The sequence below is a fragment of the Dermochelys coriacea genome, chromosome 2 (assembly GCF_009764565.3).
Source record: "Dermochelys coriacea isolate rDerCor1 chromosome 2, rDerCor1.pri.v4, whole genome shotgun sequence".
Classification (NCBI taxonomy): Eukaryota; Metazoa; Chordata; order Testudines; family Dermochelyidae; genus Dermochelys; species Dermochelys coriacea.
In genome coordinates this window covers 168,886,672-168,910,676 of record NC_050069.1, presented here as the reverse complement: position 1 = coordinate 168,910,676, position 24,005 = coordinate 168,886,672, and the positions used below count along the sequence as shown (strand labels likewise).

Genomic DNA, 24,005 nt, shown 5'->3' with positions numbered 1-24,005 from the left:
CTCCTGTTAAATGATAACTATTTTTTTTTTTTTTTGCTATTTTTCCCTTTTTTGTCCCTTCCTTCATATAGGCTTGAGGAATGAGGAATATGAGCAAAGAGCCCTCTGGACCCCCCAACCGATACGCTTCTTGTGGCAAGTATACTGTTTGCTCGCCCTATGTAAATGTACATTTTGACACGTCTCAGATGTGAAAAATGAAATGAAGCCTTTGCTTCCTAAGAAGGAAGACTTCACATTTACTACCTACTATATCAGCATTTTATGCTGCGGGGAACATGCACAATACCATAATCCTTGATATATTTTGGAGGGAAGGATGAGGCTGATAGAGGCTTTGCATTCTTTCTATCTTGGTCACACAAGATATTCAAGACCGGAGTCTGAGATGCTCTTCCACCCCACCAATGTGAGGAAACTATTATTTCCCATTTTGGCCTTCTTCTGTTTTCCTTGTTTGGAACACCCCTCTCTCTCGCTTCAAGGCAGAAGCTAATGCCACACTATAAATCCAGCTAGTTAGATGCGCTTTACCAAGTGACTTTATCTGCCCCTAGGCATCATGACATCATCTCCAGGACATGCCTGAGTACTGGCCTAAAGACCCAAAGTTTGTCCTAAACTTGAGTTTTGCATACTGTAGTACCCAGCAACAGCCAGCACTTTTCATGAAAACTAGTCAACTCAGATTTAAATAACATTTTTTCTTATAAATAGCATTGTGAAAGAAGGAAGTAAACTTATTTTGATTAAGTTAACTAAATTTTTTTAATGTAGTGGTTTGTATGAAATTTATAGTGATGGAATGTTATTTCTCCTGTAAATCAGTCATTTGTGTTTTCTTAGTTTTAGTTTATTAACAGAGTTTAAGGATTTATGGGTGTTTCCAAGGTACATAACGGGGTTGTGCCCATCCACCCCCCGTATGTCTTCTTGAAATGCTTCTACAGATTTGAGCATGATTTTTATTTGCTGCTCCTGACTGAACCCTTTACTCTTTCCATACCAAGAGTTATTTTGTTGCTTCCTAAATCATGCAGATGTTCTGCTTCCCCAGTGCTGCCTGAGAGAAACTCAACTGAGATAAAACCAGCTTTAAAATTACACGGTCTGATTTATAAATCAGAACATAGGGTAGTCTGTTCAGTTGGGGTCACAGGTCCTTTTTACAGGGGGTTCCCAGAAGGTCTCAAACTGTTTCTGTTGCCAATGGATAGGCCATTGGCATTTTCCATTATAAACTAATTTTAAAGAGTTGTAATTCAACTGTGAAAACTCTCACTAGGCTTAAAGTATTAAATACAAACACAACAAATATATTTGAATAAGGTAGGGTTCCAAGTTGGCAGTTATCCAGTAAGTTAACTAGGATGAAAAGGTTCCTGATAATGAGCAGGTGGATGAAACATCCCGTTCCAGGTGGACCAATGAGTAAGTGTGGTGAAAACCCCCCCGCAAACAATCTAATGCTTCTTGTCTCTGCTACTAAGGAAAGATCTTTTGTTTTTTAATGATCATTTATACACTTCTTCCATTGCCATTACATGGAATATATTAACTGAATTCAATAGAATATCTGTTTATAGAGAACCTGTTAACTTAAAAACCACAGTTCTCTCTGAAAATGTTTTACCTACGCTTGCTATAAGTAACACCTAAGATTGTTATAATTTAAGGTGAGTAAATAAAAATCTTCTCTTTTGTCTTGTATATTTACTTTGTGCTTTGATAGCACAATTATGTGTATTCCATTTAACCATTTTTCCCACATAGTCAGCCGTCCATTTCCTTTATTTGTGTGGTCTTTCCTACAATAATGGGAGTGGAAATATTTGAAAAAAACAAAGGGAAAATGTGAGTGCAAAACTACAAAATTTGGGAGTCAGATTCAAGAGCAGGTGTAGTACATCAAGCTCACTTTTTGAAACTGACTTCAGTTCAGGTTGTCTTTTAAAATAGCACCTCAGCAGTATGCAGCGGTGTCCAGCAAATGACTTAACCTGACTGGTTCTGACTGGTGCACTGAAATATTGCTCAGCCATGCAATGTTTGGAACTCATCTTAAATTAGAAGAAATTAGGTACGTTGTGAAAGCGGCTTAGTGTCTAGTGCTCTCTTTAATCATTATATTTCTTCAGATTATATTTCAGTAGTTAACTTAAACAAGTAAAGAGCTGATAGCAGAAAAGTAGGAATGCATTTAAGTGTTTTTTGTTAATGATTGAAGGAGGAAAGGTCATCAAAGAATTAATGCCTTCCACTGCTGTCTTCTTGCATTTTACTGATCTCAGTATCCATTAATCTAGTTCTCTGAATGGGAAAGATAATAACATTGTATTGTAGGACGGTTGTAGTGACAATTTGAAACAACATTAAAGGCTTTTTAAACAAGGCTGTACAGTGGTATCACGGTTTTTGTGTGATCACCTAGAAGTATCAAGTATTTATTATTCTCTCCTTAGTGAGCATTTCATTTCTGTTACATCTTTCATAAAATATAGTATGTTACTCTGTAGATTAATGTGGACTTTGATTATTACATCTGCTCTTTGACACAGTAATGTTATCAGTAAATGTATAACCTAAATATTTTTTTCTTAATGATTATAGAATGGTACTACCATGTTCCACTGAAACGATCAGAGAAGTCTGTGAATTCAGAAATCCCAATCCCTCCACCATCTCAGATCCCAGGTCTGAGCAACCTCAGAGAGCATCACAATGAAATTACATTTGGGAGCCGCAGGAAATGGATCAAAGACACAGACTCAGAATATGTAAAGCTGGCAAAGCAAGGAGGCCGACCTGGTGAACCTCAGTTCATTTTAGCATTATTTGTGGTTTGGGGAGCTTAAAAATTTGACAACGATAACTGGAGACTGTTCCAGCAATTTTAAAAGTGATACATTAGTGGGGAAACTATAGAAAGGGAAATGTTGTATGTTGTTGAAATACGTTGAATCCTCAAGAAAACACTGCAAAAATCTTTAGCAGTAAATATAATCGTTATAGTTTAATGTCACATTGTAATAACCCCATTATCTCATTGTTGGAATCTTAACCGTTTTCTGCTCCAGCTTGTGCCCTTCCTTTATCTTTCGTGGCTAAAATCTTATTATTAGGCTAAAATCTATTGATTAGCTCTTAAAGTATATTCCATCTGATCCAGAACGTTTTTTCTGTTCCTATTAAATTGAATTTATAACATTGTTAAACCTTTATGATAAAACCTGGGTATGTTAATGCTGATGCATTCTAACTACAGTATAAATTATTTGGCAGGTTAGCTGCATTACATGGGGATCTGAACAATTTATTTTGTGTTTAACAGAGAAAATATCTACCTGGGTACTCAGCTTTGGAAGGTTTATTATAACTGTAAAAATATACCTTTAGCATTGAAACTTGGGGGTGGGGGGGAATGGTCTAATCCGAAAAGGAAATTGTCATAAAATTGGAAAAAGTCTGTAAAGGTTTTATTAAAATTACTTTTCAGTTTTTGCAGTAAATAGTTTTTATTATTATACATATATTTTGTTTTCAGTTAATTGAAAATGTGAAAAGCTTAAATGGACATAGCTTTGCCACAGAGTTTCAATGATTCCCAGTCTGTAAAATGAGAAATACATCCACATGTATTATCAGGCACTGTATTATACAACTGTATGTCAAGATATGTAAAATGAGATGCTTGATATAATTGAAATACTGTATTGGAAATAATATTGAAAAAAATGAATTGGCCAGACGTTCAAAACTACTTCTGTTTGCTGGCCTTGTGGGTAATCAATGCTGGTGATTTATCCTATTAGGATTAAAAAGTAGTGAAAGTTCTGATCGTCCAACTGAATCTCAGTAAGGACTACAAATAGAAATATTTCTTTTATAAAAAATTTAGTAGAAGATAACAGCAACATAAAAATATTCATTTATAACCATGGAAAATACTACAGCATTAATGTATCTCTTTTTTTTTAAACTTAAGATTTGTTGAAACATTTTACACCTAGTACAAGAAAAACATCCCCAGTAGCTTATGCTGCACCTGACTGGTATACACACCACAGTATACCTCCAACAGATGATGAATCTAAGTAAGTATGCTATGATTTCATGGAGGCTGTGTAACTTTTTATAACCTACTGTATTTTCCTTTTTTTAGTCTGTTAAGTTTTAGGTTTTGAATTAATACTTTTGCAACAGAAAAATAATATAGAAAAATAATTGTGAAATCTTGGTCTACAGAGCCCATGTTTCCTCAATGCCTGACTACATGGTTCATGAAGAGTTTAAATCTGAGCAGCTCAATGGTAACTATGAAACAAAAAGAGGGCCTTTTGATTTTGATATAAAAAGTATTTGGCAGAGGGATGCTGAGGACAAGGAGAACAAAGAGAAAAAAAAGGTATGATTTAAAGACTTTCTTCTTTGTGTAAAACTTCTGAAAAAACTAGGTTTTTTTTTTTCCTTAAGGGGAATGGCAATGCATTAGAACAACACATTTTTGTACTGAAGTTACAGAAGGGATTTAAAATACATAGTTCTGTCATGAAGTGTTCTTGTTTCAGCGTACTGTACCAGGAATACATTTTCCAATCACATTGTACATTTCATGTACTGCAAAGTTGATTAAAGTGAAATATTCTCCAGTCATCTCTCATAATGCAGTTTATTTTCTATTCACTCTCTGCCAATATGGGCCTTACTCCAGATATTTTCTTGTTAGACACAGGTGAATGTTCAGGGGACTATTTGAGTTTTGTTTAGTTTAATTGAGGAAATACTCTGAAAAGTGCTGTGATACCAGTTCTGGAAACGGATATCCTCCATTTATCCACAAAATAGGTACAGCACAAGCAGTCATTACTGCAATTTTTCACACATTATCCTTCTAGTTTGGATTGATCTTGACCTGGCTGAAACGATCTGTGGTGGCAGTTAAAGCCTAATTTTTTTTTTTATGTGTTCACTAATTATGGGTGATCCATTTTTTTTCATGCTTTGTTTCGGACACCTGGGACCTGATTTTCAAAGGTGCTGAACACCAACACTTCTCTTCAAGTCAAAGGGGGTACTTCTGAAAATCAGGCTCTAGGTATTTCAAGTTGTGAACCTAAGTCACTTGTGAAAATTTGGGCGAAATTCCCTTGGATTCTGCTGAAAGTACTAGTTAGTGAAGTTGGGAATTGGGACTCCTGTAATGATGTTTGTCCATACAGAATTGGGCAGGGAACATCTTGCCAGTCCACATAAGCAATCAAATGCTTGTCAGGTGATTACACTGTAATTTAGATAATAATTTAGAGACATGAAGTTTATTTCCTGAACTATCCAGTCTCCAAGAAGACTCAAATAACCAATACTTAAAATAGAAGCTTAAGCTCCCAAGGAAGCCTCTTGGTTAAATTTCAAGGTGATGTAAGCAGGGGAGGAAGTTTTTTCTTTTTTAAAAGGATGAAAACAGGATGATGTAAGATAAAACAGGTCCCCCGATCCTCCTGCTTACAACCCCTCTATTGTCAACATATCTGGGGCCAAGTTTATTCCTGGGGTGAGCAGGCATAACAAGTTAACTCCAATGGGAGTTTGGCCTATTTTTACCAAGGCCAGAATTTGGTCCACATCATGCCAAGTAAGTAATTTATATTCATTTTGTAGCTCCACTGAATCTGAAATTGGAATACATTACACTATGCTACTTAGACCTGCTTTCAAATCTGTGGAGGGCCAACATGCAATTTATGCCACCATTTTCACCACTGCTGAATTTGACCCAAAGATGCTAACTCTAAAAACTAACTCCCATAGGCTAAATGCCCTAAGATATCTAAGATGATCTCTCTGACCACTTTCTCTTTCTAATTTAAATTTTATTTTACTTCCTACCTGATTGTCCTCCCTAGAGCCCTTCGTTCATGCATCTGTCATTCCAGCTTTCTCCTTCAGGATTTTTCTGCTTTAAGTACCTTGATGAATTAGGCCCTAAAGAGGAGGGTGAGCATATATCTGACTTCTATGAGAAGTTGGAAGAATGTGTTTCTGAGGGGTTACACAATCCAAACACTACTCGTATAGGTTGGGGAAATGGTCTGCCTTTACTGAAGAAAATGACCTGATTTTCAAAGGTGCTGAACACCAACACTTCTCTTCAAGTCAAAGGGGGTACTTCTGAAAATCAGGCTCTAGGTATTTCAAGTTGTGAACCTAAGTCACTTGTGAAAATTTGGGCGAAATTCCCTTGGATTCTGCTGAAAGTACTAGTTAGTGAAGTTGGGAATTGGGACTCCTGTAATGATGTTTGTCCATACAGAATTGGGCAGGGAACATCTTGCCAGTCCACATAAGCAATCAAATGCTTGTCAGGTGATTACACTGTAATTTAGATAATAATTTAGAGACATGAAGTTTATTTCCTGAACTATCCAGTCTCCAAGAAGACTCAAATAACCAATACTTAAAATAGAAGCTTAAGCTCCCAAGGAAGCCTCTTGGTTAAATTTCAAGGTGATGTAAGCAGGGGAGGAAGTTTTTTCTTTTTTAAAAGGATGAAAACAGGATGATGTAAGATAAAACAGGTCCCCCGATCCTCCTGCTTACAACCCCTCTATTGTCAACATATCTGGGGCCAAGTTTATTCCTGGGGTGAGCAGGCATAACAAGTTAACTCCAATGGGAGTTTGGCCTATTTTACCAAGGCCAGAATTTGGTCCACATCATGCCAAGTAAGTAATTTATATTCATTTTGTAGCTCCACTGAATCTGAAATTGGAATACATTACACTATGCTACTTAGACCTGCTTTCAAATCTGTGGAGGGCCAACATGCAATTTATGCCACCATTTTCACCACTGCTGAATTTGACCCAAAGATGCTAACTCTAAAAACTAACTCCCATAGGCTAAATGCCCTAAGATATCTAAGATGATCTCTCTGACCACTTTCTCTTTCTAATTTAAATTTTATTTTACTTCCTACCTGATTGTCCTCCCTAGAGCCCTTCGTTCATGCATCTGTCATTCCAGCTTTCTCCTTCAGGATTTTTCTGCTTTAAGTACCTTGATGAATTAGGCCCTAAAGAGGAGGGTGAGCATATATCTGACTTCTATGAGAAGTTGGAAGAATGTGTTTCTGAGGGGTTACACAATCCAAACACTACTCGTATAGGTTGGGGAAATGGTCTGCCTTTACTGAAGAAAATGACCTGATTTTCAAAGGTGCTGAACACCAACACTTCTCTTCAAGTCAAAGGGGGTACTTCTGAAAATCAGGCTCTAGGTATTTCAAGTTGTGAACCTAAGTCACTTGTGAAAATTTGGGCGAAATTCCCTTGGATTCTGCTGAAAGTACTAGTTAGTGAAGTTGGGAATTGGGACTCCTGTAATGATGTTTGTCCATACAGAATTGGGCAGGGAACATCTTGCCAGTCCACATAAGCAATCAAATGCTTGTCAGGTGATTACACTGTAATTTAGATAATAATTTAGAGACATGAAGTTTATTTCCTGAACTATCCAGTCTCCAAGAAGACTCAAATAACCAATACTTAAAATAGAAGCTTAAGCTCCCAAGGAAGCCTCTTGGTTAAATTTCAAGGTGATGTAAGCAGGGGAGGAAGTTTTTCCTTTTTTAAAAGGATGAAAACAGGATGATGTAAGATAAAACAGGTCCCCCGATCCTCCTGCTTACAACCCCTCTATTGTCAACATATCTGGGGCCAAGTTTATTCCTGGGGTGAGCAGGCATAACAAGTTAACTCCAATGGGAGTTTGGCCTATTTTTACCAAGGCCAGAATTTGGTCCACATCATGCCAAGTAAGTAATTTATATTCATTTTGTAGCTCCACTGAATCTGAAATTGGAATACATTACACTATGCTACTTAGACCTGCTTTCAAATCTGTGGAGGGCCAACATGCAATTTATGCCACCATTTTCACCACTGCTGAATTTGACCCAAAGATGCTAACTCTAAAAACTAACTCCCATAGGCTAAATGCCCTAAGATATCTAAGATGATCTCTCTGACCACTTTCTCTTTCTAATTTAAATTTTATTTTACTTCCTACCTGATTGTCCTCCCTAGAGCCCTTCGTTCATGCATCTGTCATTCCAGCTTTCTCCTTCAGGATTTTTCTGCTTTAAGTACCTTGATGAATTAGGCCCTAAAGAGGAGGGTGAGCATATATCTGACTTCTATGAGAAGTTGGAAGAATGTGTTTCTGAGGGGTTACACAATCCAAACACTACTCGTATAGGTTGGGGAAATGGTCTGCCTTTACTGAAGAAAATGACCTGATTTTCAAAGGTGCTGAACACCAACACTTCTCTTCAAGTCAAAGGGGGTACTTCTGAAAATCAGGCTCTAGGTATTTCAAGTTGTGAACCTAAGTCACTTGTGAAAATTTGGGCGAAATTCCCTTGGATTCTGCTGAAAGTACTAGTTAGTGAAGTTGGGAATTGGGACTCCTGTAATGATGTTTGTCCATACAGAATTGGGCAGGGAACATCTTGCCAGTCCACATAAGCAATCAAATGCTTGTCAGGTGATTACACTGTAATTTAGATAATAATTTAGAGACATGAAGTTTATTTCCTGAACTATCCAGTCTCCAAGAAGACTCAAATAACCAATACTTAAAATAGAAGCTTAAGCTCCCAAGGAAGCCTCTTGGTTAAATTTCAAGGTGATGTAAGCAGGGGAGGAAGTTTTTTCTTTTTTAAAAGGATGAAAACAGGATGATGTAAGATAAAACAGGTCCCCCGATCCTCCTGCTTACAACCCCTCTATTGTCAACATATCTGGGGCCAAGTTTATTCCTGGGGTGAGCAGGCATAACAAGTTAACTCCAATGGGAGTTTGGCCTATTTTTACCAAGGCCAGAATTTGGTCCACATCATGCCAAGTAAGTAATTTATATTCATTTTGTAGCTCCACTGAATCTGAAATTGGAATACATTACACTATGCTACTTAGACCTGCTTTCAAATCTGTGGAGGGCCAACATGCAATTTATGCCACCATTTTCACCACTGCTGAATTTGACCCAAAGATGCTAACTCTAAAAACTAACTCCCATAGGCTAAATGCCCTAAGATATCTAAGATGATCTCTCTGACCACTTTCTCTTTCTAATTTAAATTTTATTTTACTTCCTACCTGATTGTCCTCCCTAGAGCCCTTCGTTCATGCATCTGTCATTCCAGCTTTCTCCTTCAGGATTTTTCTGCTTTAAGTACCTTGATGAATTAGGCCCTAAAGAGGAGGGTGAGCATATATCTGACTTCTATGAGAAGTTGGAAGAATGTGTTTCTGAGGGGTTACACAATCCAAACACTACTCGTATAGGTTGGGGAAATGGTCTGCCTTTACTGAAGAAAATGACCTGATTTTCAAAGGTGCTGAACACCAACACTTCTCTTCAAGTCAAAGGGGGTACTTCTGAAAATCAGGCTCTAGGTATTTCAAGTTGTGAACCTAAGTCACTTGTGAAAATTTGGGCGAAATTCCCTTGGATTCTGCTGAAAGTACTAGTTAGTGAAGTTGGGAATTGGGACTCCTGTAATGATGTTTGTCCATACAGAATTGGGCAGGGAACATCTTGCCAGTCCACATAAGCAATCAAATGCTTGTCAGGTGATTACACTGTAATTTAGATAATAATTTAGAGACATGAAGTTTATTTCCTGAACTATCCAGTCTCCAAGAAGACTCAAATAACCAATACTTAAAATAGAAGCTTAAGCTCCCAAGGAAGCCTCTTGGTTAAATTTCAAGGTGATGTAAGCAGGGGAGGAAGTTTTTCCTTTTTTAAAAGGATGAAAACAGGATGATGTAAGATAAAACAGGTCCCCCGATCCTCCTGCTTACAACCCCTCTATTGTCAACATATCTGGGGCCAAGTTTATTCCTGGGGTGAGCAGGCATAACAAGTTAACTCCAATGGGAGTTTGGCCTATTTTTACCAAGGCCAGAATTTGGTCCACATCATGCCAAGTAAGTAATTTATATTCATTTTGTAGCTCCACTGAATCTGAAATTGGAATACATTACACTATGCTACTTAGACCTGCTTTCAAATCTGTGGAGGGCCAACATGCAATTTATGCCACCATTTTCACCACTGCTGAATTTGACCCAAAGATGCTAACTCTAAAAACTAACTCCCATAGGCTAAATGCCCTAAGATATCTAAGATGATCTCTCTGACCACTTTCTCTTTCTAATTTAAATTTTATTTTACTTCCTACCTGATTGTCCTCCCTAGAGCCCTTCGTTCATGCATCTGTCATTCCAGCTTTCTCCTTCAGGATTTTTCTGCTTTAAGTACCTTGATGAATTAGGCCCTAAAGAGGAGGGTGAGCATATATCTGACTTCTATGAGAAGTTGGAAGAATGTGTTTCTGAGGGGTTACACAATCCAAACACTACTCGTATAGGTTGGGGAAATGGTCTGCCTTTACTGAAGAAAATGACCTGATTTTCAAAGGTGCTGAACACCAACACTTCTCTTCAAGTCAAAGGGGGTACTTCTGAAAATCAGGCTCTAGGTATTTCAAGTTGTGAACCTAAGTCACTTGTGAAAATTTGGGCGAAATTCCCTTGGATTCTGCTGAAAGTACTAGTTAGTGAAGTTGGGAATTGGGACTCCTGTAATGATGTTTGTCCATACAGAATTGGGCAGGGAACATCTTGCCAGTCCACATAAGCAATCAAATGCTTGTCAGGTGATTACACTGTAATTTAGATAATAATTTAGAGACATGAAGTTTATTTCCTGAACTATCCAGTCTCCAAGAAGACTCAAATAACCAATACTTAAAATAGAAGCTTAAGCTCCCAAGGAAGCCTCTTGGTTAAATTTCAAGGTGATGTAAGCAGGGGAGGAAGTTTTTTCTTTTTTAAAAGGATGAAAACAGGATGATGTAAGATAAAACAGGTCCCCCGATCCTCCTGCTTACAACCCCTCTATTGTCAACATATCTGGGGCCAAGTTTATTCCTGGGGTGAGCAGGCATAACAAGTTAACTCCAATGGGAGTTTGGCCTATTTTTACCAAGGCCAGAATTTGGTCCACATCATGCCAAGTAAGTAATTTATATTCATTTTGTAGCTCCACTGAATCTGAAATTGGAATACATTACACTATGCTACTTAGACCTGCTTTCAAATCTGTGGAGGGCCAACATGCAATTTATGCCACCATTTTCACCACTGCTGAATTTGACCCAAAGATGCTAACTCTAAAAACTAACTCCCATAGGCTAAATGCCCTAAGATATCTAAGATGATCTCTCTGACCACTTTCTCTTTCTAATTTAAATTTTATTTTACTTCCTACCTGATTGTCCTCCCTAGAGCCCTTCGTTCATGCATCTGTCATTCCAGCTTTCTCCTTCAGGATTTTTCTGCTTTAAGTACCTTGATGAATTAGGCCCTAAAGAGGAGGGTGAGCATATATCTGACTTCTATGAGAAGTTGGAAGAATGTGTTTCTGAGGGGTTACACAATCCAAACACTACTCGTATAGGTTGGGGAAATGGTCTGCCTTTACTGAAGAAAATGACCTGATTTTCAAAGGTGCTGAACACCAACACTTCTCTTCAAGTCAAAGGGGGTACTTCTGAAAATCAGGCTCTAGGTATTTCAAGTTGTGAACCTAAGTCACTTGTGAAAATTTGGGCGAAATTCCCTTGGATTCTGCTGAAAGTACTAGTTAGTGAAGTTGGGAATTGGGACTCCTGTAATGATGTTTGTCCATACAGAATTGGGCAGGGAACATCTTGCCAGTCCACATAAGCAATCAAATGCTTGTCAGGTGATTACACTGTAATTTAGATAATAATTTAGAGACATGAAGTTTATTTCCTGAACTATCCAGTCTCCAAGAAGACTCAAATAACCAATACTTAAAATAGAAGCTTAAGCTCCCAAGGAAGCCTCTTGGTTAAATTTCAAGGTGATGTAAGCAGGGGAGGAAGTTTTTCCTTTTTTAAAAGGATGAAAACAGGATGATGTAAGATAAAACAGGTCCCCCGATCCTCCTGCTTACAACCCCTCTATTGTCAACATATCTGGGGCCAAGTTTATTCCTGGGGTGAGCAGGCATAACAAGTTAACTCCAATGGGAGTTTGGCCTATTTTTACCAAGGCCAGAATTTGGTCCACATCATGCCAAGTAAGTAATTTATATTCATTTTGTAGCTCCACTGAATCTGAAATTGGAATACATTACACTATGCTACTTAGACCTGCTTTCAAATCTGTGGAGGGCCAACATGCAATTTATGCCACCATTTTCACCACTGCTGAATTTGACCCAAAGATGCTAACTCTAAAAACTAACTCCCATAGGCTAAATGCCCTAAGATATCTAAGATGATCTCTCTGACCACTTTCTCTTTCTAATTTAAATTTTATTTTACTTCCTACCTGATTGTCCTCCCTAGAGCCCTTCGTTCATGCATCTGTCATTCCAGCTTTCTCCTTCAGGATTTTTCTGCTTTAAGTACCTTGATGAATTAGGCCCTAAAGAGGAGGGTGAGCATATATCTGACTTCTATGAGAAGTTGGAAGAATGTGTTTCTGAGGGGTTACACAATCCAAACACTACTCGTATAGGTTGGGGAAATGGTCTGCCTTTACTGAAGAAAATGACCTGATTTTCAAAGGTGCTGAACACCAACACTTCTCTTCAAGTCAAAGGGGGTACTTCTGAAAATCAGGCTCTAGGTATTTCAAGTTGTGAACCTAAGTCACTTGTGAAAATTTGGGCGAAATTCCCTTGGATTCTGCTGAAAGTACTAGTTAGTGAAGTTGGGAATTGGGACTCCTGTAATGATGTTTGTCCATACAGAATTGGGCAGGGAACATCTTGCCAGTCCACATAAGCAATCAAATGCTTGTCAGGTGATTACACTGTAATTTAGATAATAATTTAGAGACATGAAGTTTATTTCCTGAACTATCCAGTCTCCAAGAAGACTCAAATAACCAATACTTAAAATAGAAGCTTAAGCTCCCAAGGAAGCCTCTTGGTTAAATTTCAAGGTGATGTAAGCAGGGGAGGAAGTTTTTTCTTTTTTAAAAGGATGAAAACAGGATGATGTAAGATAAAACAGGTCCCCCGATCCTCCTGCTTACAACCCCTCTATTGTCAACATATCTGGGGCCAAGTTTATTCCTGGGGTGAGCAGGCATAACAAGTTAACTCCAATGGGAGTTTGGCCTATTTTTACCAAGGCCAGAATTTGGTCCACATCATGCCAAGTAAGTAATTTATATTCATTTTGTAGCTCCACTGAATCTGAAATTGGAATACATTACACTATGCTACTTAGACCTGCTTTCAAATCTGTGGAGGGCCAACATGCAATTTATGCCACCATTTTCACCACTGCTGAATTTGACCCAAAGATGCTAACTCTAAAAACTAACTCCCATAGGCTAAATGCCCTAAGATATCTAAGATGATCTCTCTGACCACTTTCTCTTTCTAATTTAAATTTTATTTTACTTCCTACCTGATTGTCCTCCCTAGAGCCCTTCGTTCATGCATCTGTCATTCCAGCTTTCTCCTTCAGGATTTTTCTGCTTTAAGTACCTTGATGAATTAGGCCCTAAAGAGGAGGGTGAGCATATATCTGACTTCTATGAGAAGTTGGAAGAATGTGTTTCTGAGGGGTTACACAATCCAAACACTACTCGTATAGGTTGGGGAAATGGTCTGCCTTTACTGAAGAAAATGACCTGATTTTCAAAGGTGCTGAACACCAACACTTCTCTTCAAGTCAAAGGGGGTACTTCTGAAAATCAGGCTCTAGGTATTTCAAGTTGTGAACCTAAGTCACTTGTGAAAATTTGGGCGAAATTCCCTTGGATTCTGCTGAAAGTACTAGTTAGTGAAGTTGGGAATTGGGACTCCTGTAATGATGTTTGTCCATACAGAATTGGGCAGGGAACATCTTGCCAGTCCACATAAGCAATCAAATGCTTGTCAGGTGATTACACTGTAATTTAGATAATAATTTAGAGACATGAAGTTTATTTCCTGAACTATCCAGTCTCCAAGAAGACTCAAATAACCAATACTTAAAATAGAAGCTTAAGCTCCCAAGGAAGCCTCTTGGTTAAATTTCAAGGTGATGTAAGCAGGGGAGGAAGTTTTTCCTTTTTTAAAAGGATGAAAACAGGATGATGTAAGATAAAACAGGTCCCCCGATCCTCCTGCTTACAACCCCTCTATTGTCAACATATCTGGGGCCAAGTTTATTCCTGGGGTGAGCAGGCATAACAAGTTAACTCCAATGGGAGTTTGGCCTATTTTTACCAAGGCCAGAATTTGGTCCACATCATGCCAAGTAAGTAATTTATATTCATTTTGTAGCTCCACTGAATCTGAAATTGGAATACATTACACTATGCTACTTAGACCTGCTTTCAAATCTGTGGAGGGCCAACATGCAATTTATGCCACCATTTTCACCACTGCTGAATTTGACCCAAAGATGCTAACTCTAAAAACTAACTCCCATAGGCTAAATGCCCTAAGATATCTAAGATGATCTCTCTGACCACTTTCTCTTTCTAATTTAAATTTTATTTTACTTCCTACCTGATTGTCCTCCCTAGAGCCCTTCGTTCATGCATCTGTCATTCCAGCTTTCTCCTTCAGGATTTTTCTGCTTTAAGTACCTTGATGAATTAGGCCCTAAAGAGGAGGGTGAGCATATATCTGACTTCTATGAGAAGTTGGAAGAATGTGTTTCTGAGGGGTTACACAATCCAAACACTACTCGTATAGGTTGGGGAAATGGTCTGCCTTTACTGAAGAAAATGACCTGATTTTCAAAGGTGCTGAACACCAACACTTCTCTTCAAGTCAAAGGGGGTACTTCTGAAAATCAGGCTCTAGGTATTTCAAGTTGTGAACCTAAGTCACTTGTGAAAATTTGGGCGAAATTCCCTTGGATTCTGCTGAAAGTACTAGTTAGTGAAGTTGGGAATTGGGACTCCTGTAATGATGTTTGTCCATACAGAATTGGGCAGGGAACATCTTGCCAGTCCACATAAGCAATCAAATGCTTGTCAGGTGATTACACTGTAATTTAGATAATAATTTAGAGACATGAAGTTTATTTCCTGAACTATCCAGTCTCCAAGAAGACTCAAATAACCAATACTTAAAATAGAAGCTTAAGCTCCCAAGGAAGCCTCTTGGTTAAATTTCAAGGTGATGTAAGCAGGGGAGGAAGTTTTTTCTTTTTTAAAAGGATGAAAACAGGATGATGTAAGATAAAACAGGTCCCCCGATCCTCCTGCTTACAACCCCTCTATTGTCAACATATCTGGGGCCAAGTTTATTCCTGGGGTGAGCAGGCATAACAAGTTAACTCCAATGGGAGTTTGGCCTATTTTTACCAAGGCCAGAATTTGGTCCACATCATGCCAAGTAAGTAATTTATATTCATTTTGTAGCTCCACTGAATCTGAAATTGGAATACATTACACTATGCTACTTAGACCTGCTTTCAAATCTGTGGAGGGCCAACATGCAATTTATGCCACCATTTTCACCACTGCTGAATTTGACCCAAAGATGCTAACTCTAAAAACTAACTCCCATAGGCTAAATGCCCTAAGATATCTAAGATGATCTCTCTGACCACTTTCTCTTTCTAATTTAAATTTTATTTTACTTCCTACCTGATTGTCCTCCCTAGAGCCCTTCGTTCATGCATCTGTCATTCCAGCTTTCTCCTTCAGGATTTTTCTGCTTTAAGTACCTTGATGAATTAGGCCCTAAAGAGGAGGGTGAGCATATATCTGACTTCTATGAGAAGTTGGAAGAATGTGTTTCTGAGGGGTTACACAATCCAAACACTACTCGTATAGGTTGGGGAAATGGTCTGCCTTTACTGAAGAAAATGTCTTGGCTGCAGAAGATTCAAGAGTTTTTTCTCTGCTTGTTCATGAATCTCTTCTGGTGGCAGTTATGAAGAATTTTCCATTTAACATGAAATATCATGGCATGCCCCACTTTCATACTTCTACCTCTTTGCCCCCCTCTCATAAGGATTTTCTATCTTGTTATTATTTAAGAATGCCCTTCTAGCAAATATTTTCTCCTTCCTACAGATTCTTCTAGTGAATAAAATGGAGAGAGCATCATGAAATAATTTTTATTCTACTTTCTTGGCCTTTCAATCTGTACAGTTGAACTTTTACAAATGGTTCTTAATGCTGTTTAAACAAATTTCCAATAAGTCTTCCATTTCCTTATTTTATGGTGATGCTTTAGATAATTTGTAGTTAGCTGCTAAGGTAGAGCTAAGGTTCTTCAGAAACAGGACAATCTTTGGTTTAAAAATTTGAAAGCTAAGTGCCATTTTAAAGTTCAGAATCATTAGGCACAATTCTTTAGGGTACAAAAGTTGTTTGCTGCAGTCATAGAAGGAAACCCTTAAGGACAAGTGCAAAAACATTTTACCCCAGAGGGTTCCTGTTCCCTTCTGGGCTCTACTGCTGATTCTTCAACCTTTTGTGTCTCTATCTTTTGAACTGTGAGAAATTCTCTTATTCCTGATATTGAAAGATGGGTTTCTGACAATTGCCATGTCCAGGAAAACTGGGGCCTGAGAGATCTTTTCCTTAACCTACATCCCCCTCACTTAAATGTTAAGGACAATATTACACTGTTGAGCTTCAAGCTTCTTGCCAAAAATTGTGTTCAAGTTCCATGTCAATCATACAATTGTACAATTTGCAATTTTTTTCAAAAGCCATATTTTGCGAAGGTGTTTTTTGGTATGTTTAAGACTTGAAACATTTAAGTGAACAAAGCTCAGTCCTTAAAGATTTCAGCTCTCTCTTCACTGGTGCTGTGTTCACCTATATGTGTCACTAGGACATCTGGAGGCATGTGATGTGAATTAATATGAATTGTCACAGCGAATGAATATGAATATGAATGGTCTCTGGTCCAGGAAAAGAGTGAGAGAATGACTATATAGCTTGGTGGTTAGAGCACTTTCATAGGCTATGGATGACTCAAGTCCCTGCTCTAATGACTACTCGTACAAAGTGGAACCGCTTCAACAGGCGAGACTGAGAAAACTCTACATTAGAATATCCCATAATCCACTGGTTAGTCTGTAGCTCCAGTAACTTCCTGGAAGGAGCTGGCAGCGTTCATCCACTCTTCTCCTCAGTCAGCCCAAACTGAGCTGGGTCGCTCCCTTTTCTATCCTGTCTCCAGGTTGAACCTGCCCGGCAGGAGTGATGGGGCATTGCCTTTTCGTCCCACAATGTGCAGTTAACCCCAGCGGGGTCAGTGCTGGGTAGACACACCCCATCACAAGGGGAATTGACCCTATGTCTCCCACACAGCCCAGGTGAGTGTTATAAAGGTTACCCAAGTGGTTAGAACACTCACCTGGGCTGTGTGGGAGACATAGGGTCAATTCCCCTTGTGATGGGATGTGTCTACCCAGCACTGACCCCGCTGGGGTTAACTGCACATTGTGGGACGAAAAGGCAATGCCCCATCACTCCTGCCGGGCAGGCTCAACCTGGAGACAGGATAGAAAAGGGAGCGACCCAGCTCAGTTTGGGCTGACTGAGGAGAAGAGTGGATGAACGCTGCCAGCTCCTTCCAGGGAGTTACTGGAGCTACAGACTGCGAAGGCCGAACCAGTGAGATCAACAGTGAAAACCCCATTGACCCTGGAAGATGAAAGCGAGCCAGAAAGCCAAGGTTCCCAGGGGAACTGACAGAGCAGGAACCAAGGGTAGGAAGTGACCTAGGAAACGTGACTGTTAAAATAGGAAACTGAGCCAAACTGCAGACCACTGATTTCACAGGGCCCTGAGTTGAGACCCCGTGGAGAAAGGTGGGCCTGGGTCCCTCTACCCCACCCCACACCTACCGCAGGATGTGGGCACTGCTCAGGGACTTTGGCCGTTAGGCCATGCTGCCCCAAAAGCAAGAGCAGCCCCAAGGACTCTAACCAGTAGGCCGCAATGCCCTGCTTTGTAGATTAGAACAGCAGTACCTACTCTAGACACTTGATTCATAACCCCTTATTTGTGGCAACCAACCGGACACCCTGTGGCACTCTTCCTCTGCCCTATGTCTCCCACACAGCCCAGGTGAGTGTTCTAACCACTTGGGAAACCTTTATAAGGAGGTTTCCTCCTTTTTTCTTTCTTTTTTTTTTAAAAAAAAACTATTTTTGAATAGCTTGAATGAAAACTATTCATCAATTTGCTTCAAATTTGCAAATAGTTTTAGGTCAACTGACACTGCATATTTTAGCAAAAAAACTATTCATCCAAAAAAACTGACAGCTCTAATCCTGAATGCTGTGTGGAGTTTCAAAATGCCTCCAAAAGGTGATCCTGATTCAACACAGAAGCAGGCCACCACATTCTATATTGGAGAAGGGGCACTAGGATGTGTGAGACTCAGGGCTTCTTGTATCCAGAAGCCTTGCAGGTGGAAAGTGCATTCTGTCTCAAGACAATCCTGGTTGTCATATGCATAGCAGAGAAGAATAACATGATCACAAACATACTGAGTCAAACAGTGACAGATCGTCATGAGTGGTCTCTGTATTACTGTGTGGGGGGGGAGGGGATCAGATCTTTCAGAGGGCTATACTGAAGGTGAATCTCTTCACCATTTACTGGAACAAGAAGTTACTGGTCCTTTATGAATGACACCAAGAAAAGACCACATTAGCAAGTGGCAACTCCATCCCCTGGGGTGAGAAGCTCCTTTATGCCTTCTACCTGATCCCATTTGTAACAAAGCTAATGGCAGATCTTAGATGAGATTATGTTTGATCTTACGTTTCCTGGTGATTCAGACAAATAAGCTCAGCTCTGCTGCAGATGGCCAAAGTCAGTCAAATAAAGCTGAGAGTCTGGCCTCAGATAATCACTTAGAACTGGGACACCTTGTTCCATCCCATTTCCAGACCTCTCTCTCTAACTTGGTAGCTCCTATCATGATAAAGATCTGTAGGCAAGGTGTCTACAGGCAGGTGATTTGTGTTCTCTTGACCCCTAAAGTAATTTACATAGAAGAATTTCTTACATGGAACTTCATTTTTCTGGTGGCAGTGACTTCAGCTCATAGATTAAGTAAACTTCTGGCTGTAATGACTGAACTGCCTTATGCCAAATTTCATAAGGGCGTGGTATTGCTACAGACTCATGTTCATTTCCTCTCCAATGTGATATTGGAGTTTCACCTTACTTAGCATATTGTCCTGGCAATATTCTTCAAGTTCGGTGTGATTCCATTTCTCATTACTATGACCTGGATGACATGAAGCTAAACCATGTCAATGCTCTATCCAAGATAAGATAAGAGGCACCACTGCTTGCCTCAGGAAGGTTTCCATCACAGACATATATGTAGCAACTACATGGTGATCTCTGTGCATACTTACATATAATTATTGCTTGTATTCAGGTTTGAAGAAGGAATTTGATTTCAACAGTTCGGTGCTCTAGAACTTGTTCACAAATAGAGGTGGCCAAACTTCCTCACCCATCCCCAAATATTTTTGTTTCTTATTTTCAGTTAGCCAATTTTTATATCAACTTTCTTGACTAGTCATTGATTCTAAAGATTTGAATTATGTCTGATGTTATTTATTGAGAGGTAGCCTTCTATATGTATTTATTTTTTAAAAAAATATACTTTCCCAGATCATATTATAGGCATTGGCCTTATTGTGGCAGCTGTACTATTTTTTTATGGGGAAGACATCCCTCAAATTTTTACTGTTCAGGAGTGAGAATCCTGTATAGATTATATTTTTAGAGAAGAAAAAATTACTTACCTTTATAATTATTTTTTTCTCAGAAGATATGCTGTAGGATTCTCTATCACCTACTTCTATTCAGAGTTTACCGATTATCTTTTGAGATGTCTTTCATCTTTGTACCTTTTGTACCTTTGTACCTTTTCTTTCATTTGTATTTAATGCTTTTTTATCTCATGTTAATCATCTTGTTCTGGTTTACTGCTAGTAGGAGCTTCACGTCTTATGCAATCAGAACTAAGTGAACTATTTGGAGAGGAGGATTTGGACTTGGGTGGAGTTGATGCATGATAACCAGTTAAGGCCTGAAACATGCTCTGCCCTGCTACTACTGCCTTTAATGGTCAAAAGCCTAAGAGCTAGCAGATAAAAATAATAATACAATAATCTTATTGTAAGAGGCTAAGACCCAGGAGTGAGAATCTTTCAAAGTGGTATTTTTGGAGAAGCAGAATTACAAAATATATATTTTTCCTGTCTCTGAGATAGCTAGGCCCTGGGACTTTAAGGGCTTTAAAGATAACCGACCAGCATCTTTAATTGCACCCAGAGGAAAGTTGAAAATCAGTGCATGGAACACTGGTATTAGATGTTCACATGGATTTTGCCCTCTTAAAAGGTGAATAGCTAGCTATGCTATACTGATGGTTTCAAGTGGTTATTAACGGTAACCCTAAGTACATCACATTACCTTAGTCCAACATGAAAATAACCAAAACATGTATTGTAGTGATGAGGCCTACATCAGAGAAGCTGCAATGAAGGATCCAATAAGACCTGGAAACTGTGAACCATTTAGAAATAGTCTGAACATTACCTGTTCATTGGAAGGAGCAGTCGTAATATCCATCAGCGTTTCAATATGTTTCTCCGCCACCAGCATCTTTTCAATTTTATTTAGATTTCATATTATTGAATTAAACCAGCTAGATTTCATCCATGATGACCTCACATTGATTAGGCATGAGAAATACTAAGAAATCATGGAATCAAAGTTTAAAAGAAAGAGATGCTGAACAGAGTATGAACAGCGTACTGGTGATAGTGCAGCATCTTCTAATGGCCTCCTTATTAATTATTAATTATTAATTATTTTTATTACAGTAACACCCAAGTGTCGCAATCAAAATTGGAGTCCCGTTATTCTAGGCACTGTGTGGGCACATAGAAAGACACACATCTTGTCCCAAAAAGCTTACAATCTAAATGGGCAATGCAGACAAACAGATGTACAAAGAGATGAACCGACTTACCGAGGATTACACACTAGGTCAGCGACAGAGCTGAGGATAGAACCCAAGCCTCCCACTTCTAGTGTAGTTCCCCAGCCACTAAATCATGCTGCCTTATTGTTTTGAATCTTTGAAATTTGACATTTAGGTATTGGTACTGACTTTTTTTTTTAACATAACCATCCTGAAATGTAACTTTTCTCCCTCTCCTTCCTAGCCATTATTTCACATTTGAGCACTGGCAGATTGAGAGGTATGCAAGGGTATTTCAGTGGGATTCGTTTTCCCTAAGGCAGTGATACAATGTTTCCAGGGCTGGTCTCTTTTCCCATTTTAGCTGTGATAGCCTGCAGATCAAATTTTGCAACAACTATCAGTAAATTGTATTGCAATTTACAAAAGGCAAGCATCTTAAATCATGTCTCTTGCATAAGTTACAATATTCGCTAATTCTCCTATCAGGAAAATGTTGCTCAAGTTGAGGTCCATATGGGCAACACAAAAGAGGTGCATATATCACTAAAATAGGGGTGTGGTTTGACAGAAAAGAAATTTGCCTAATGCAGTAATCATTTTACAGTACTGTCCAAAAGTATATATTGCCTTTCCAAAAAGTACTGTTCTCAAAGCAGACTTAATTTATGTTATAATACTGCACTTGACCCTCTCAACTTCTTTGCTAAAATTTTCTTTCTTCTAGGGCTAAAATTACTCTTGCTTTCTTTTCTCTTTTTAAAATGCATCTCCTAGTATCTCATCTGCTAACTTTGTTATGTACAGGACAGTTTACATTGTATTGTAAACAACTTCTTGGGAATTATGCATTTTTAAATCACTTTTATACAAGATTTAGATGTAGCTATGTAGTTATAATTACAGTTTTTCTAACACATTTTTAAAAACTAAGTTCAATATCAAAGGTTAAAAAGGTTTTTTTAGACATGCTTTATAATAGTTATTTTGCACTGTTACAGTGGCTTATCTTCAAGGACCTCAAAGCACTTTATAAAAATTAATGATTTAAGTCTCACCACCTGTAAAGTAGGCAGTCATTGTCATCAGTTTTACAGATAGGAAAACTGGGATACAGAGAGTAAGTGACTTGCTCAAGTCCCTAAGGGAGTCTGTGACACAGCTGGTACTAAAACTCAGATCTCCTGTGTACCAGTTCTGTGCTTTGGCCCTTTGTTCTTTTATTGCCAACTGATTCGCAGTGGAACTCAGAATAAGCTCCTAAGTGAACTACTGGACTTGCTCCATTACCTTGGAAGAAGAAACCTGTTTTCTGCCATGACTATATTTGAGCTCAGTAGTAAAATTATGTCAGAATCCTCCTATTTATAGTTAGCAGGACACATCATACAATTTAAAAACTAGTTTTAAAAAGCTCTAAAGAATAATCTGAGAACTCCTAGACTTGAATAGGGCTTTAACACTAAATCACAGATATGTGCAATATTACTACCAGTTTTATTTGAACTACTTTATTCAGCTTTCTTTCCTCTCTCATTTTTGTTGCTAGAAATAGAAATCTTAAATTCATCTATTTTTATTTAACACATAGGAAAGGTCAATATTTACAATATGAGCATATGAGAAGCAACAGCAAAAAGGTTTAAGAATAAAATATAGGTTTCATGTATAGATACCTTAAAATTTCTTTGCTTCTTCATATTTCTTTACCTTTTATTCCTGGGAAAATTTAAGTGCTTCTGACACATTTTTAGAAAATATAAGGCCAGTAGACTCATCTCCACAGTTGTAAAAAACTTCAGTGAAAGCAATTGTTTTTAAACAATCATTCCTAGGAAATATTTGAAACTAAGAACCTGAATGTGAATTCACTCCTATGCAAAAGGCTAGCACAAGGCCTATGGTCCACTTATTCAGACTGAAATTATGCATAAATTTTGTGCTGACATCCTACACAGAGGGGAATTTCACCCATTGGAATCAACTTCATTGCTAAGGAAAATGCAAAAATAAGCAGAGCATAAATAATGAAATGTGAGCATTTAAAAATATATTTTATTTAGTAATTGATGGTGCTTTTAAAAACGTAGGTAAAGAAATGTATTTATTTACAGCATTTTTTAATTATCAGTGTCTCTTCAAAAAAAGTTGGAACACTTTACACTGGAATGTACATAAATGACCCACTGTTGCATAAAATGACTTTAAAATATAGTAATAGTGAACCACAGTTACACAGCTTTTAATATTGTAGCTATATACAGTAATACGATTCTATGATTGTCACAGGTTTCAGAGTAGCAGCCGTGTTAGTCTGTATTCGCAAAAAAGAAAAGGAGTACTTGTGGCACCTTAGAGACTAACAAATTTATTAGAGCATAAGCTTTCGGTGGAATGCATCCGATGAAGTGAGCTGTAGCTCACGGAAGCTTATGCTCTAATAAATTTGTTAGTCTCTAAGGTGCCACAAGTACTCCTTTTCTTTTTTTATGATTGTCACAGTTTGTCACTCTGAAACCTAAAATGGCTGTAGAGTTAGTGTGAAGTGATGAAAACAGCTATAAGCATGACAGAGAGCTTTTTTTTGTTCAGAATATCACCAGATTCAGTCGTCATTAGGTTTTGCAGAATGTTCCCATCCAATTTTTAAGTTCTCAGCCATTGTGACTTTTTTATGAATTACATCCCTGCTACAGCAAGGCATGTATTTATGCCATGCCAAGAGACCTAGATCCCTGTGATACCATAGATAACTCAACCAGTCACCACCCTTACTATACAGCTAATTTTCATGCAACAGCTTCATTGGTTGTGTGAGAGAGACTGAACAGATGTTGAGTTACTTGACTTAAATGCCACAGTTCTTCAAAACCAAGCACACAACAACACAACTAGCACACACAACAACCGCAAAGACACATTTCCCACTAGCACAGATCAACAGAAATTTCCCAGCACAGCACAAT

The 24,005-nt window shown here is 38.4% G+C and overlaps 1 protein-coding gene across 4 annotated transcripts in view; it reads left to right on the top strand.

Annotated features, from left to right (window-relative positions):
* The window catches only part of C2H7orf57 (chromosome 2 C7orf57 homolog), a 37,455-nt gene that overhangs the window by 643 nt on the left and 12,807 nt on the right, over positions 1-24,005 (top strand). For 2 of the 4 annotated variants that reach the window (XM_043508658.1, XM_043508657.1), the window contains exons 2-6: positions 72-135; positions 2,611-2,808; positions 3,986-4,094; positions 4,246-4,405; positions 21,529-21,573. In XM_043508658.1, coding sequence (XP_043364593.1) covers positions 81-135; positions 2,611-2,808; positions 3,986-4,094; positions 4,246-4,405; positions 21,529-21,573 — 567 coding nt within the window. In that variant the 5' untranslated portion in view covers positions 72-80. The remainder of the gene's footprint in view (positions 1-71; positions 136-2,610; positions 2,809-3,985; positions 4,095-4,245; positions 4,406-21,528; positions 21,574-24,005) is intronic. The other 2 variants (XM_038391176.2, XM_038391178.2) reach the window with 1 other exon arrangement.